General features: G+C 52.1%; 2 protein-coding genes across 2 annotated transcripts in view; both read left to right on the top strand.

Moving 5' to 3' along the window:
• Positions 1–551: 551 nt before the first annotated feature.
• On the top strand, positions 552–993 carry LOC129736094 (uncharacterized PE-PGRS family protein PE_PGRS44-like). Its single transcript, XM_055710437.1, is given in 2 exon segments — positions 552–638; positions 640–993. Coding segments are annotated over 2 exon segments (441 nt in total).
• Positions 994–1,090: 97 nt separating this feature from the next.
• LRIG1 (leucine rich repeats and immunoglobulin like domains 1) overlaps positions 1,091–15,858 on the top strand; it is a 94,132-nt gene continuing 79,364 nt past the window's right edge. The window contains exon 1 of the mRNA XM_055706881.1: positions 1,091–1,269. Within this exon, the coding sequence (XP_055562856.1) occupies positions 1,091–1,269 (179 nt within the window). The remainder of the gene's footprint in view (positions 1,270–15,858) is intronic.

The following is a 15,858-nucleotide window of genomic DNA, read 5'->3' as shown; positions in this document are numbered from 1 at the left end:
GACCAAAGCCAGCTGGATGCTCTCCCCTGAGCTCAGGAGCAGCCTCTAAATTCAGTCTTTAGAGCGTATTGACACCCTAAGATGAATTTTGCCCGTGAGGCTGCTGCTGCAGCTATCTAATGAGTCATGCTTCGACCCGCTTTAGACTGTGTGCTCCCTTGCATCTGGTGAGTGCTGGGTTTTCAGAAATAGGGGTACGTTTTGCAAGCGGATCCCACCTCCTGGGTTTGGTCTGAAACACGTGCAGGTATTAACCCGCTCCTGCAGTGGGCCGGTGGCAGGACACGCGCGTCCCTCGGGAGCGCGGCCCCGCAGCGGCTTCATAGCACCCGGAGGAAGGCGCGTCGGGGTGCAGGGGAGCGCCCAGCCCCTGGTTTTGCAGCAGATCGTCCGCACCTACGGGAGGCAGATCTGTCTGAAGCCGCTGCCCCGCGGCGGGCGCGGCCCCTTTAAGCGGGGCAGCGCGGGGGGGCGGGGCCGCCCGCGTTCACACCTGGAGTGGGAAAGGGGGGCGGGCCCCGGCGGCCCTGATTGACAGGCCGCCGGCATCAATGGGGCGCCGCGGCGCCGTGCTGGGAGGGGGTGCGGGGGGGCGGCTGCTGGCCAATGGCGGCGCGCGCGGGCCCGCCGGAGGGCCCCCGCCAGCCAATGGGCGGGCGCGCGGGGGGCGGCGCGGCTACATGTTGCGGTGTCGCCAACGTGGGTCCGCGGCGAGCGGCGCTGGGGCCGGGCGGGTGGCGGCGGGGCGGCAGCGGCGGTCGCGGCGGCTCTGGGCGGCTCTCAGCCCTGCGGCGGCGCACCGAGGAGGGGGAGCTCCAGCGGCCGCCGGGCCGGGGCCGTGCGGCGCGAAGGAGGAGGCGTTTCCCCTCGGCGGGGACGCGGAGCCGACTCGCCCGGTGGTGCCCGCCCGCCCGCCCGCCGGTGGATGCCGGTGCCCTGAGCGCCGTGCGGCCGGCGGCCGAGGCGATGCTGCGGGCGGCGGAGCAGCGCTGAGCGCTTGCGGGGCCCGCGGCGTTACCGCTGCGCTGCGCGCCGGGGCCGCTCCTGCCGCCTCCTCCCGCCTCGGACCTTCCCCGGTGCCGGATACAAAATGGCGGTGCCGTCACGGGCGGGCGGCGGCGGGGCGGCGGCGCTGCTGCTGCTGGGGCTGCTGGGCTCGGCCGCCGCCGGCTGCCCCGCCGGCTGTGCCTGCGGCGGGGAGGCGCTGAGCTGCGGCGGGCTGGCGCTGCCCGCCGTGCCCCGGGACCTGCCCCGCTGGCCGCGGCACGTGTGAGTACCGGGCTGGGGCATGACGGGGCCGGGGGGGTGTGGGCAGCGCCGCACCGGGGCGGCTTGTGAAACAAGAACGCCCCTCTAAAGGAGCAAACCCGCAGAAGTCGGGGTTATTTTCCAAGAGAAGCGAGCTCTGTCGCCGGGTAGGCGCTGGGCTGCGCGGCGTGAAGCTGAGCCGTGATGCGGGGCGTTCGCCGCTCCCAGGCCGGGCGGGGGGGCCGGGGCTCCCGCGCTGGGTTGACTTGTCTCGGGGGACGAGGAGCCGGCAGCGGGTTTGGTCTCCGGTGATGGGATCCGCTGGAGATACTGGCCAGCTTGGGCTCCCGAATCCTTATTAGGATGTCCCTCTATCCCGCCGTCCCGATCCCCACCGCTGCTTTTTGTCACCGCTCCCCCCGGCGTTCGGAGCTGCCAGCTGGTACGGTGTGACAGCCCCCGGGACGCTCGCAGGCTCTTGCGGTGCTGCTGGGTCGTTTAAAAATAAACTCCCTACCCCAGGTGTTTGCCAGTAAAGGCGGCGTGGCTGGCTGCCGATCCCTCGGTGCTTGTCCGGCTGTGGCAGTTATTAACCCGCGGTGTATCATATGGCCTGGGTGGCAGCTGAACGTATAGCCCAGCACCTGGCTGCTGGTACAGCCCTGTGGTTGGGGTTTCCCCACCCCCCCCCCCCCTCCCCGAAAGGTGTTTTAGAGTGTTCGGGTCCGTGGCCGAGCGCAGGACGGTGGGATGGCCGGGTTCTGCTCTGCTGCTGTCACCGCTGCGCTGGCCTGGTCGGGTCTGAAATAAACCTTGGGATATGTGAAGCCAGGAGGTCCCGAGGGAAAGCCAGCTCGGCTTTGACAGCTCCAGTCGTTTGGCAGTGCTGGAGGACTGGGAATATGCACGTATGTGCTCCCAGACTTATAAAATAAGTGTCCTCAGCTGTTAGCTAACCTTGGGGACATAAGGGTCCAGAAAGGGGAAAGTGTCCCAGCGCTTCTGTTGCTGGGCTTTTCTGGTCTTTGAATAGATTTATAGATTATTGAATCTATAAAACCCCTGGTTGTAATAGATACTCCTCAGCTCTGCCAGCAGAGAGAATGGTCACTGAAGTGTTGCTGGAGATCATCCAGCTCCTTATTAAGAAGAATTATTAGAGGTTTGTCAGCTTCTCCTGGTATTAGTCGGTTTTGGCTTCAGAAGTGCCTAGTTTTACACGAAATTAGCAGGTGTCGTACCCAGAGGAACGTGTGGCCTCTGCATTAAAACCCTGACTCATCCCGTTCACCTGTCGCCCTGTGCTGTGAAGGGTCCTTCCTCCGGCCCTGGACACCTTTCAGAGCAAGCTTTTAGTTTTCTCAGCATAATTCCAGCATCCCCATGCACCTCTTAAAATAGGACAGTGTATATTTGCTCATGCAGAGAAATGCATTAATAGCCCTGTCTGAACAAATTTATTGTTGTGTTTTTTCGGGAGCACTAATACCCAGGAGTGTCTTTTTTTCATATGGAACAGATTTTTGAGTGTCTTGAGTTCAGTTTAAATTTTATTGGTGAAGTAATAGTAGGTATAAATCTCCTGCTATGGACCTGTGGGTTGTTGATCTTTTAACCACTTAGACAGAATATGGTTTGTAACTTTGTAAATTCTGAGCTAACCAAAGAATTAAAGTGGAAATTTGTGATGGCTTTCATATCTGACAATGCAGAATTAAGAGTATTTTTCCTTCTCCATAGCTAATAGAAAAAGCGGGCATTTAAGCTATTGCAGATAGTTTTGTTTTTAAGGCAGTATTGTTTCTAATTGCTAAAAATCACTTAAATTGCTTATTTGAGTTTAAGGCCACAAAGCTGAAGCATGTTTTTCATGCTTGATAGGATCATAAATGCTAATTTCTGGTGCAGACAGTTGCCAAGTCATTTTTTTAGTAGTTGCTTAATGTTCTTTATAAAAGCACCGTGTGCTGGCGAAAAGTTACCTCTGTGCAGCTATCTCCATTGCTTGTTGGGTTTTGTGTGGTTTTGTTTGTTTGTTTGTTTGTGGTTTTTTGTTGTTGTTGCTGTGTTTTTTAATGTGCCCTCTTAAAGCCACAGAAGGCAAAGGGGGTTTAGAGTGGCCCTGGGAGCCTTAATAAGGAGCACAGCCTGGGGGTGCGGGGTAAGTTGGGATGAGAAGGGAGATGTCAGAGCTGCGCATCCCTCTGGGCACGCTACATCTCCCACCGAGGGTGTCTGCTTCCCCGGGATGATAAGCTTGGGCAGGTTTGATCGCTAATTGAAGATGAGGTAGGTCCTGTTCTCAGTGACTCCTGGTGACTGTGCTTTAACTTCGTTAAAGTGCTATTGAAAATTCCCTCCTTAGCAGTTTATCTCTTACTCCTGATGAGTGCCACAATGCTGAAGCAGTGCTCGGAGTGGGTTTTCAGTGTGTTGGAGATAAAGCTGTTGTTTGTAGGGTTGGAAATGTGGCTCGGCACACTAGGGAGGGTTCTGGAAGGGACTTTAATTGCGCTGTGTATTTTGTCAACAGGACTATCAGTGCTGAGGAAAAGCACTGGGATCTTTGGAAACTATTGTTATTTCTCTGTTGGTAGTCGAGCTCAGAGTTGTAATTTTTCTCCCTAGCTTTCAGAAGGCCTAACTGATATGCAGAAGGGCTGTTGCACTGCAGTTACTCACGGTTAATGCAGCATGGCACAGATGTGCATTGGTTTTTTTTTCCCTTAAAAGCAACAGGCAGCTGAATGCTGCATGCCAGTTTTATGTAAATGGGCAGGACTTGCTGGCTGAGCAGCGCTGTGTAGGGCATGTTGCAACACTCTGGCATGACCCATACCCATCCTCAAAGGAGCTGCAGCTCCGCAGCTGTGAAACCCCCTTGGTCCATGGGGAATGCCGGGAGAACTGAATTCTGCTGAGCACTTCCCGTGCAGGACTCCTTTGCAGTGTGTCTCCCTTCGAAGCTGCTGGGCGTGCTTCGTGTCTTTTGGTGTTGAAGTCTGAAGCTGGTTGGTTTTTTACATCAGAGTGTAATACGTGGCATAAACTTCAGGGCCGAGCTTAAGTATGACAAGCCAGGCGTGGGGTGCCAGCGGTGCTGGTGATACGGTACATCCCCTTCATCCTCTGCTTCTGTCTTTCTGTGCATCTTAATTCTTGAGGAGTGGTACAAGAGAGATTTCTTCTAGGCATCGTGTAGGAGAGAGAGGGCTTTTTCTTCCTTCTTAGTGACAGAGCAGTATATTTTGGGTACAGATTTTAATGGTGAGAAGGCTTTGGGGCTGTGGAAGTGCAGTTGGATAGTTAATTCATTGCTGGTATGGTCTGGAGGAATGGTAGTTTTTATTTTAAACAGATGTGTGGTTTTTGACCCAGAAAACTAGGGGAAGTTTTTTTGGGATACTGGTTGTCTGTGCACAGGCCCTTCTGCCTCTGGATCAGTGTTTGCCTGGCATGTCTTGGAAAAGGGCAGTGTCCTCGAGTGCCCAGGAGAGCTGGGCTAAGAGCTGCTTAGGGTGTCCCAGGGAGGCTCTGGGGTTTGGCTAGGTGGGTGAGTTGCCTTGAGGCTGTTTGCACGGTGCTGCTGCTCTCTGGAGAGCTGGGCAAAGCATCTGGATGCTTTGGAAAATCCTGTGGGTGCCTGTCAATGGTTTTGGGGCCTGGAAGTGGGTTTGAACTAGGAGTCAGGAGCAGCCTCTTGCTGTGCTCAAGTGCATGCACACAAAGAGATGTTGTTGAAAGCAATGAAACTGAACATTTGTGCTCGAAATTACCTATTAACTTAAATTTCATGCTAAACTGGACTTTTAATGTGTTGGGTCTTGTTTCTCTGGTCTCACGTGTTAGGGTAGTGGCTTTGCTTGCTTGGTAGAGCAGAGTGGGGCTCTGCAGAAAACTTGCTGTGCTGCTGCCGCCATGCATGGTGCTCGTTGGAGATGGACATGAGTTGCTCCTGGGCTCCGGAGTAACTCCTGCTCCTCTGAGGATGCAGGGAAGGCAGTGGGGGGGCCTCTCCTGCTGACGGTGCTGGGAGGGGGAGAGTGCTGTTGGCAGTTTCTCGCCTGCATGTCCTACTTCCAGCCCTGCTGAAATAATGGAACAAAGATTAAGTAATCGTCACCCTGGGCTCGTGGCGCTTGGCCCCGTGCAGCTGTGGAGCCCTCGCGGTGTGCCGGCTGCCCGGGGGGCCGCTGGGCTTGGAAGGATGGCTTAGGAGAGAGGGATGTGGGTTGGTGCAGGTGGCTGGTCCCCCTCCCCCCTGTTGGGAAAAGGGAATGGAAACACAAAGAAATTCTGCAGAGCCAGCAGCTCCCTCTTGGGTGGTGGTCCACGGAAGGTTTCCCACTCAAGCGGGACAGTCCTGGGACTGGTGGTGCTTGTAAAAGAAATCCTGCTTGGCTTGCAATGACACACTTGCTCGGTGCTTCCTGGAGCATCATCCTCAGCGGTGGCCCTGCTCGGGGAAGGTCTTCAGCCCCACGGCTGCGGGATGGCTCTGCACCCTGTGGGCTTGCAGCTGCTGCTCTGGAGCTTGGCTCCGGTGGGGTAACAGTCTCTCCTTGCAAAGCTGTGCCTCTCCAGGCCTGCTGCTTATGCACAAATAAATATACACGCACTTGCAAATAAAACCACCCTTCCTGTGTGAACGTGTGTCGGTGGATTCGCTGACCACCCTCAGCATGCCGCGATATTTATTGGTGCTTACTGGAGAACAGCAGTTAACAGCAAGCCCTTAGCAACTGCTGTCTGATCTTCTCTCCTTAATCCCTGATTTGAGCCACAGCTGGGGCAGAAATTATCTCTGTCAGACTAGGATTAGAAGTACGTGTGAGATTCATGGTGAAGCCTGAATGGGATAAAATAATCCCCACCAAGAAGCTTTTCTGGCTCTTGCAGAAGCTTCAAGTGAAAGGCTCTAGGACCCCCTCAGCCTCCTCTGCATATTCCTCTCTCCTTTTGAGAAACTTCATGGCATTTAATCACTTCGTGGCTTTTCCTCTCTACAGTGACTGCAATTTGAAACGCAGGGGTCCCATACAAAAGGAGCAAGTGCTCAATGGGCTGTGTTAATATTCAGTGCCATTTACAATGGGTGCAGTTTGAAAAGGGGAGAATGGATGGTCTGGGAGCTGGGGGAGGAGGAGCCGCAGAGGGAAAATTCCCAGGGCAGGGGAACGAGCATCTCAGTAGGCAGCCGAAAAACCAAACACACCATCAATTGTTCTCTAGGAAAATCAACCATTATGATGTGTTATATACAGCTTAATATTTTTTTTTCTTTGCTCGTGCAAACTTCTTTACAGTTCTGTGGAAGTAAGGTTTGGGGTTGCTGAGCCTTGCAGGACTTCCTCCTTGGAGTTTGAGGGATGAAGGAGCAAACGTGAGGTTGATTGCCTTCCCAGCTTGCTGGCATCAAAAGGCTAAAGGTGGCAAACAGATATGTTTGGGAGCCCAGACACTTCAACAAAGCACTTCAGGTACTTAAATGCTTCCTTGAGCATGGGTGAGATTTCACTTCCCTGCTGAAAGTGAAACTGGTGCTGGAGTCTTGCCTTTGATGGGGATTTAGGCAGATGCAGAAAGAAGCACTTCACTTCAGTCAGCTTGAGGGCAGTCCTGGAGCGCTGGAAGGATGCTCCCCAGTGTGTGGCTTCAGCAGCGTGCTGGAAGGATTCAGGGTGGCTTCGTGTTGAGGCAGTGCCCCAGGTGCTGGAGAAACACCTTCCTGACTCTGTGCGTACACCTGGGCTCATGAACAGAAGCGCAACTCCCACTGGCTCTGCAGGGCAGCTGGGGATTGCGGAGTGCCAGGAGGCCCTGGCCATGCCCAGGCAGTGCCTGCCTTTGGTTCCTGGTTGCTTTGGTCCCCTGAAGAGGGGTTAAAGTTGTATCTGGAAGTCCGAGTGGCTGCAAAATGGGATGATGGCTTTGATTCCTCAGTAGCCAGCTCTGAGAACTTGTGGATTGTCCCAGACTTGTATGTCAGCTGTACCCAGCAACTCTCAGGGCTGCAGGGTTTTTAATTGATCTTGTTGTCTGCCCCTGGAGGCACCTTGGATTGAGTTAGCTCAGCTCATCAGCTTTTAACGTAATCATTTTGTGCTGCTAACCTAATCACCTGGTGTGACTCCCTTGTTTTGCAGTGTGGGGCTGGATGGGGTCATGTGGATGAATGGAGTAGAGATAACTTAGGCTAATGCTGCTGGGAAGGGCTGTCTGTAGAAAATCCAGGCTCAGGGTTCATCAGCCCTGCAGGACCAGGACTCTTTCAGGGCAAGATCGTGGCTTTGGTGAATAACCGTGAATAGAGCCCCTTGGTCTGGGTTGTGGTTTCATGCAAGCCTGGGAGGCTGGGCATCCACTAGCAGCTCTCCTCTGAGGTCCCTTGCTAGCTTTTAGGGGCATGTGAAGCAAGGGGCAGAGCGTGAGGCTGTAGGAAGAAACAAAGGGCAAATAAACCCTCTTTCCCGGTATGTCTAGCTATTTAGTGATGTACTATGAGGGGTTTTTTTTCTTTCATGCGTAGGGGCCCAGGATGCCGTTGTGTTAGTGCACAACACAGAATACCTAGTATTATTGTAGTGAGTCATCCATTAATAGTTAACCAAGTCCTGCAATGCAACCCAAGTCCTTCAGCCCCAGCCCCTTCCAGCGTCAAAGCAGGACCAAAACATATGTAATATGTTACGCTCCTTCATTACACTTTCAGCACGTTGTCTCTCAAGCCACAACCATGTAATTTTGGAGAAGTCTAGAAGCAGGCCTTGCTATTTTGGGGGCACCTTTCAAGACATGAAGACATGTCTCATCCAATTCCAGGAGCATGGTTCACTGTTGTATGGCTGCATTTGTAGTTGGAGTAAGAACTGAAGGATGGATCTCAAACTGTAGCCATCTCCCTGGTTTTTATTAATGTTAACTATGCTGGACGTGCAGGCAAGGCGGTTGGTTATGTGCACTTGTCATGGCAGTTTCGTAGTTTGCTGCAGTGGCTTTGCATGGGTTCCAGCAGAGCAAATATCAGAGGCCCTTTACAGTTGAACAGCTTCACACAGAGCTACAGATTTATAAAACGTATACTCCAGTGTCATGTACAAGTTGCACTTAAAAATGCATTAGCTGTCTAAAGCTTTGTGTGCAAGAGAATTTGTCTTTTTTTTTTTTTTTCTTAAGGAGAGAGGTAAGTAGTCTTACTATCGCTGCTCATTATGAGCAGCAACTTTTATTTGTGGATTTTCTTTTGATGTCTTTTTTTGGACCCCCTGGGGCAATGTCATTAATTTTGGAAATCTGCAGAGGTGCAGTCTTAAACACATTTATTGTAAAGCCTGCTGTCCTATACAGGCTGTGTATTGCAGATGTTTCCCTTTTGTTGAAGATACCTGGTTTTTAGATGAATCCTTTCAGATTAGAAAACACACCCCTTCAGTTCTGTGGAAATTTGGCTGTGAAATCTTGAAATAAGATGCTTTTTTCCTGGACTGGCACTTCCAGCTGGCAGGTTTTTTTTCTCTCTGCAGAAAGGCAGGACAAGCCTTCAGGTGCAAGAAGGAAATGAGAGATGCAAAATGCCAAGTCAGGGCTGTGCTGGTTCCCTCTCCCCACACATAGGTACATGGATCCATCGTCACCACTGATGTGTCTGTCTCTCCCTGGTTGCCCAAAGCTTGTGCTTTTGGGATGGGCACCTGCCAGGATGGGACTGTGTTGTCTTGTGGTGCTGTGAATATTCCTGCACTGGAGAATTTGCCATCAACACCAGCTGCTTAGTGACCCTCTCTGCAAATACTGCCCTGCAAGTTCAAAACACGTTTTGCCTAGCCGGTGTAGACGGGGCTGTTTTATAACTGCACTTAAAGTCTGTTTTAGCCTGCTGCGTGCCAATATAAACACAAGTTTTCTGTTATCTATCATCTAAAAAATACTTCTAAAAAGTGACGGCTGGCTAGCAAGCCAGTGCTGGCGGTGTGTGCAGCGGCGCTGGGCTAGTGCTGTTGGATCACCAGTACAGATGGGTGCTGGGGTGAAGGTGTTGGACAGGATGTGCCCAGGGCTTGGTGGGGGATATTCAGATGGAGATGGCAGGTTTTCTGGGCGTTGTCTTCTGGTTGCCTTTAGGGATGTGTTGCTGGCGGTGTCCCGGGTGCATAGGTGCTCCGTCGGTGGGGCTTGATGTGGGTGATGTCCCCATAGGAGTGGGGTGGTGGAGGCCTTATGGATGGGGGAGCTGCTGGTCTGTGGGTTGTATCATGGGTAATAAAATGGCTGTTGTAGGAAACAGCCTGGCTGGAGGCCCTGTGAAAAATCACCCCCTAAATGTGTTCCAGTTGTCCAAACACTGGTGCCTCTCCTTCCTCCACTGTAGTGTGGGGGGAGGCTGGAGCTAGCTCTCCACCGCCGCTGCCTGGGGAGCAGCCCTGAGCAGCCTTGGCTTGCTTTTTACTGTGTCTGTCAGCTGCGGTCCACCCAGGTTCAAGAGCTGTGGAAAAATCACCAGAAGGCTTCCTTTAGCACAGACCTAAAAAATATCCTCTAGCAGTCTGGACAGCATGGGCTGTCCCTGCAGCAGCCCGGTTTATGAGCAGGCAACCTGGATTTGGCTCTTCCCCAGCACAAGGTGGTCGCTTTGAGTTGGAGCTGGAGGCTGCGTGGAGCCTGGGGAATTCCTCCTTTCTCACTGGGCTTTGCAGCCCCAAGGGGATGTGGGGATGGGAGTGCTTGTGGCCCATGTCAGCAGTGACTTCGGTCACTTGCAAAGGGTGAGGAGGTATCTCATGATGATCTGGGTGGCACCTGGATGTTTCCCCACCCTCTTCCCCTTTTCTCATCCCCAGTTACTTCATTGGTCCCACACCTGTCTGGTGATGGCATGGGCAATGCAGACATGCCCAGTGCTGATGGCATGGGGCGGTTGGCTGGTGCTTGTCCCTTTGCTGCCTGTGGTCTGGCTGTGCTGGTGAGCCAGGAGGGCATCCCGTGCTCTGTTTGTCTGTAACTCGCCATAAACCTTTGTCCCCTGGTGAACCAGGGGGCAGAGTTGCATCCACACTTGTCTTTCATTTGTTTTGGCAAAATGGGGAGACTTGTCCTGGTCTTAGGAGATTTAAACAATGTTTTATTTTGAAAGGTGTCATAATACTTTCCACTTTTCCTTTGCTAAGCATATTTTTTGCTGTTCCTGTCTATGCTAGTCTATAAACAACTCTGTTCCTCCTTTTTCCTCCTTAAACAAGTCTTTTAAGTCAGAATTCTTGGCTTTCAAACACCTTTGGATCATTTCTGGAGTAGGGCGCTTTACCCAGGTTTGCTGAGAAGGGAGGCTGTGCGATGGTGCCGGTGTCTTTTCTCTCCCCCCAGAACTTTTGATGTTGTTGTCAAACTTCAGTTTGAGAAGTGAACTCAAACTTGAAATGCCTACCTCTCCCCTAGGCAGCAGGCTGGGCAGAGTGGCTGTATCCCCACTGAGGGAAGGGAAGCAGTGTGAGATTATCCCATATGAGACATCAAAGAATCTCCATGGGGGAGAGGAGTGCCATTAAATGATCCCCGCAGGAGAAGTGTCTAACGGAGGCCCAGCTGTGAGATGTGGCACTGCTGAGCACCGTGCTTCCTTCTGTTCGGAGGTCAGTGAAGAAGGGGTTCAGAGTCGTGCTGGGATGGTGCTGGCACTAGCTGATGGCCGTAGGTGGGAGCGGAGGGCTTGGTGCTGGGTTACCCTGTGCGTTGTTCCTGTGAGCAGGGGATGCCGTGGGAGGCAACACCTGAATTCTGGCCTCTTTGAGGACCAGTGTGGTCATTTTTCTGCTTATAAAGTGGTAGCACACATGTGGTGGGGGCGTCTCAACCAAAGCAGCAAGCCCTTCTGACTGCCGTGGCCCCAGCTGGGAATCTGTTCTGGTGAGTTGCTGCTCCTCTCTTTGAGCAGAGTTTCCAGGAAGATGTCTTCGTGGCCTGATGGGTGTTGAGCAATCTGCTGCGGGTGGGAAGCAGTGGCACTGGTGCCTGAATTTCTGCTCCCTGGCAGCACTGCGGCAGGGCAGGGACGGCTGCCCGGGGCTCTGGCTGCTCTCGGGGTCTGGGCTTTGTAGCAGGAGTGGGGAGAAGGCAGAGCCATGCAGCTGGGCAGCATCCTTGGGAGATGCCAAATCGCGGCTGAAGCTGTTTACTACAGCATTTCTGTCTCATGGTTCCTAGCACTTGTGTCTCAAGTGCTACCACTTTGTGGTCTGCTTAACAGGAGCCTGACAAGCTGTCCTTTCAGCTGGCAGGGACGCTGGGGCTATGCTGCATCCCTCTGCATGTCTCCCAGGCTTGCTCCAGCTCCCTTTCCTTGTGGTTTTTTTTTTGGTTTTTTTTGTTTGGTTGGTTTTTTTCCCTGGACTGAACAAGCTTTTTCCTGACACCTTCCCTGCATGCCCCTTGCCCACCCCATCCTCAGGTGAGGGTCCCTGCGGGCAGCCCTGGTGCTGCCAATGGGCCGGTGGTGTGCGCGGGCTGCTGGCCCCGCTCCGGTTACTGCTTGTTTACTTTGTTTGCTTCACTTTCCAGCTGTGAATACTTGAGCCAGCTCGAAGGCGAGGTTTTCAAGCACCCTGTGTGCAAGTCGTAATGCCAGCATGGGGCTTGCTGGGGAACAGGCTGTGCGTGATTAAGCCATTTAGGCTTGTCGTAAATTTTTTTTTAAAGGCAAAACAACACAAATCCACCTTTTTTGGGGAGGAGGAGGTGGCAGCTGAACACTTCGGGGGCTGCGTGTGAATTCATGTTGCTTTGTTTGTGAGAGGCATGGCTAAAAGAAGACGAATTCAGCACAGACTTATGGGCCTGCACATTTGGAAACAAAATGGGGAAGTTTCCCTGTCCAACAATTTCCAATTGCTTCCTCTATGGTTTCCTGAGTAATTCTGACCGCCGGTTATAAAACAGTCTGCCTTGCCGTTGCAGGATGCATCATCCCTCGGATCTCCCTTTGGCCCATTGTCTCCCTGGGCAGCTTCGTCCCCTCCCTTCGGGCTCCCTGTGCTGTTTGCAGCTGGTGGCAGGAAAATTTCCGACCCCCGGGAAGTCAGCTTCTTGACACTGCTGTGTGATAGACAATGACAGCAACAGCCCTTGTGGGACTGGGGTGGGATTGGGAGTGGATGGAAAATGTGCCTTAAAATGTTCTGGAGAGGTTATGGTCTGTTGCAGCTGAAATGCCTGTTGATGGTTTTCCTGCTTTTTAGGTTTGAAACGCAGAACCCTGCTTGGCTCATTCGGATGGCTTTGGAGCTGCCTGGCTGCACCTACCCGGAGGAGCAGAGTTGGTCCTTCTCCTGGTGCTCCCGTGGTGTGGGAGAGGGGGTTGCAGGATGCCGGTTTAGCTCTGGGTCCACAGAAAGCAAAGGCAGAGGACAAGCCGGGAAGGAGCCCTCCAGCACCGCTCCCTCTGCCAGCCCTTCAGTTCTGGCTCCTTTGTGCTCCCTGTGGCCACCTCCACCGAGGGCTTTTGAGCCAAGGTGAACCAGCCATATCCCCTCTAGGTGTGTGTGTAATACCTGCTGGTTTTTTGGGGCCAATATGTGACTGTTTAACGCATGTCTAGACTGCTGTAGGGGTTGCTTCCCACCCTTAGTCTGCATTCGGCCTGGTGTCATGATGCTGGTGTCCCACAGCCTGGCAACTGGAAGCTGAAGGCATGCCTCCAGCCCTCATCTCGGGATGTCTGTTGGGACTCGTTGGGGAGCCAGGCAGAAATAAGTGACAAGCTGATGTGGCAGCCGCGTTGTTGCCGCAGGATCTGGGCCTTGTTTTGGCAGCTGCCAGCAGGTTGCTGTCTTGGGCAAGGCTCCTCACCCTGAAAAAGGTCCTGTAATTAAAGCGGTAAAGATCTGTCTCACCTAATGTAAGCCTATAAATAAATATATTGGGCTTTATGGATAAGCTGGAGATCTAGTTTTCTCAGTTTTGTGGAATGCAGTGGATATTTCTGGAGGACAGCTCAAGTATTGTCCCGGGAGCCGTGCAAACAGGAGATCAAGTGCATGTTTGCCCTTGGGTGCTGGTGGATGGGGAGATGTTGGGAAGTGGGTGGATCCTGTCTGGGGAGAAGAGGCTCTCTGCCCAGAGCTCTTTCACAGCATGATTGTGTCTGTAAAGGCCAAGAAAACTTGATCTGAAAGTCTGTTTTATTTATTCATTCCTAACTCCAGCCCTGCTTTGAGGGGAGCACATGGAGGCCATCAGCCTCGCTAGGCACGTGGGCTGTCCTGGCACAGCCGTGTCCCTGTGCTGGAAAAGCGTGTTTGGGGTGATACTTGAAATGCAGCAGCAAACCCACACTTCCTTCACAGTTTTGACTCTTGCATTTTTCATCTTGGGCAGACTTGAAAGTTTTCTGCAGCATTCAAGAGAACGTTTTGGTTTCCCTTTGCCCACATGTCAGCATTCCTGAACAAAGCAGCCTCAAGATTTGTGGAACAGATTCTTGAAATTCTGCAAATGTTTAAAGCCAGAAGATGTTCCAGAAACTGCCTGACCTAACAAAAAGGGTTGGTAGGACTTGGGCACGGCTTGGGGAAAATAAAAAAGGCATTTTTATCCCTCTTTAAATGAAGATCATTCCGATCAAAACCACCATCCCTGGTCTTGGGAGCTGTTGCTCTCTGCCACCTTGTTGCTGTTAAACCACAGCTGTGCTTATTTGAACAAACCAGGTAAAGCTATGCTTTTTAAAACAGGGTTTGTTGCCCTGCTCTTGCACTGACTTCCCTGGTGATCCTGGCATCATTTTTGAAGGGTAGGTCTGAAAAGGGGGTTAGATATTTAACGATGGACTTGGGTGAAAGGGGAGCAAGGGTGTATGGCAGCTCGTGTACCTGCAGGCGCCACAAACGCGCTTATGCCTGCGGGGATGTTCTCCTGCACGTGGCCAGAGGTGATTCAGTCTTGTGGTCACCCCATAGTTTGCATCCCACAGCACCTGTGTGTTGCTGTCCTGGTCTGCTGTGGATGGTCCAAACGTACATTCACGATGAGTTGTTGTAGAAGAGTTCAGTGGGAGCTGCTTTTTTTGCCCAGAAATATGGAAGTGCTGCCTCTGCCCTGGGGCTGCGTGGCCAGCAGTGGCATTTTGGATGGGAAATGGGATGGCAAGCTTTGCTCGCTGCCTGCTCAATTTAACCGTGTTTTTGCTGGGCTTGGGGTTTAGGCGTTGGATGTCTTTTCCCATGAGTGTTTTATTCCAGGTGTGAGTGACTGGGAAGGGGATGCGGCGTTACACCACTCAGGGCAGTGTTGAGGGGTGTTGGGAGGCAGGAAGGTTCCTGTGTCTGGGACCCTTGGCCCACGTATCTCAGAACCTTGTTTCTGAAGGTGAAAAAAGCAACCCCAATGCAGCCCCATTGCTGTTTGGACCCAAATAGGGGTTTTGTTTTGGGTGTTCTGGTTTTGCTAGCACATTTTGGTTGTGTCGGGGGATTGTGGTGTTAACATTTTCTCTTCAGAGAAGAGGTTTGACTCGGACCAAAATTGCTGGTTGATTCCCCTTTTTGCCCTCCCCCCTCTTCCCGTTGAAGTCGAGAACCACTTCAAAGGCTTAGATGTGTTGGTGCCAGATGCCACGCAGATATTGTTAGAAGAATCTGAAATATAATAGAAAACAAACCTTTGTTCAGCCAGGCATATCTGACTGGCTGTAGGCTTTCACTCATGACAGAGATGGGTGCTCAGCCTCTTCTGCTAGATTTGGTGTCTACACACTTGTGGCAGATGAATCGTCTGAATTCTCTTACCTCTGGCAAATGTCAAATCCATAAAGTGCGTATTTTAGGGAGATTTTTTTTCCTACCTAGGAAATCATGTGACACTCAAGAGCTACCAGCATATTTCTGGAATTAATTGCAGTAATAAAATACATCAGATTGATCTTGGCAGGCTGATTTTGGTAGAGATGCTCCAAGTCCAGGTTCTTCTGTTTGGCAAACACAGAGTTGTCCCAGTTCCTTTTAAGACTTTTTTTTTTTTTTTTTTTTCTTCTTCTGTGAGATACAGGATATTGTTTGATGTATGAAGCATGGATAAGACAATGTCAGCATTTATTTTAGTTTTGTTTGGTGTGAAAGCAGAGGCTGGTGTTAATTCTCTTGGTGAAGCCCATGAGGCTGGAGGCTCTGGAAGGAGCCCATAGGCTTCAGGTGCTTTGCACGTAGCAGCTCTCACTTGCCTGATGCTGAGTACGAGCTGTTTGTAAACTGAATCTCACAGGGTGTGAAAACATGGTATGTGTTTGCAAGACACACAGTGTATTTTAGGTTCCTGTTTCTTGTAGTCATTTCCTATATATATTTAGAAGAGTGCGCCAGGTCTGTCCTGCATCAGAATTTGAAGTCCTCCTGCACACATTAATGCAGAGTATTGCCCTGGGACTCGGGTGCTACCATGTTATGCACATACTTTGCATCACTGCTTGGACATCATCTTTTCCCTTCTTGCTGCGGGTACTTGGATTGGGCCCTCCTTAGTACTGGGATGATGGTCTGAGAGATGCTAAAACCATAAGTACAGCCAAGAGTAGGGAAGCACAGCAGAGTGCTGGGAGCTGGCTTCCTCGTGGAGATTACTCCTGTA

The sequence above is a fragment of the Falco cherrug genome, chromosome 4 (genome assembly GCF_023634085.1).
Source record: "Falco cherrug isolate bFalChe1 chromosome 4, bFalChe1.pri, whole genome shotgun sequence".
NCBI classification, from domain to species: domain Eukaryota; kingdom Metazoa; phylum Chordata; class Aves; order Falconiformes; family Falconidae; genus Falco; species Falco cherrug.
The sequence above is the reverse complement of the archived record's forward strand: the minus strand, read 5'-3'. Positions and strand labels throughout refer to the sequence as shown.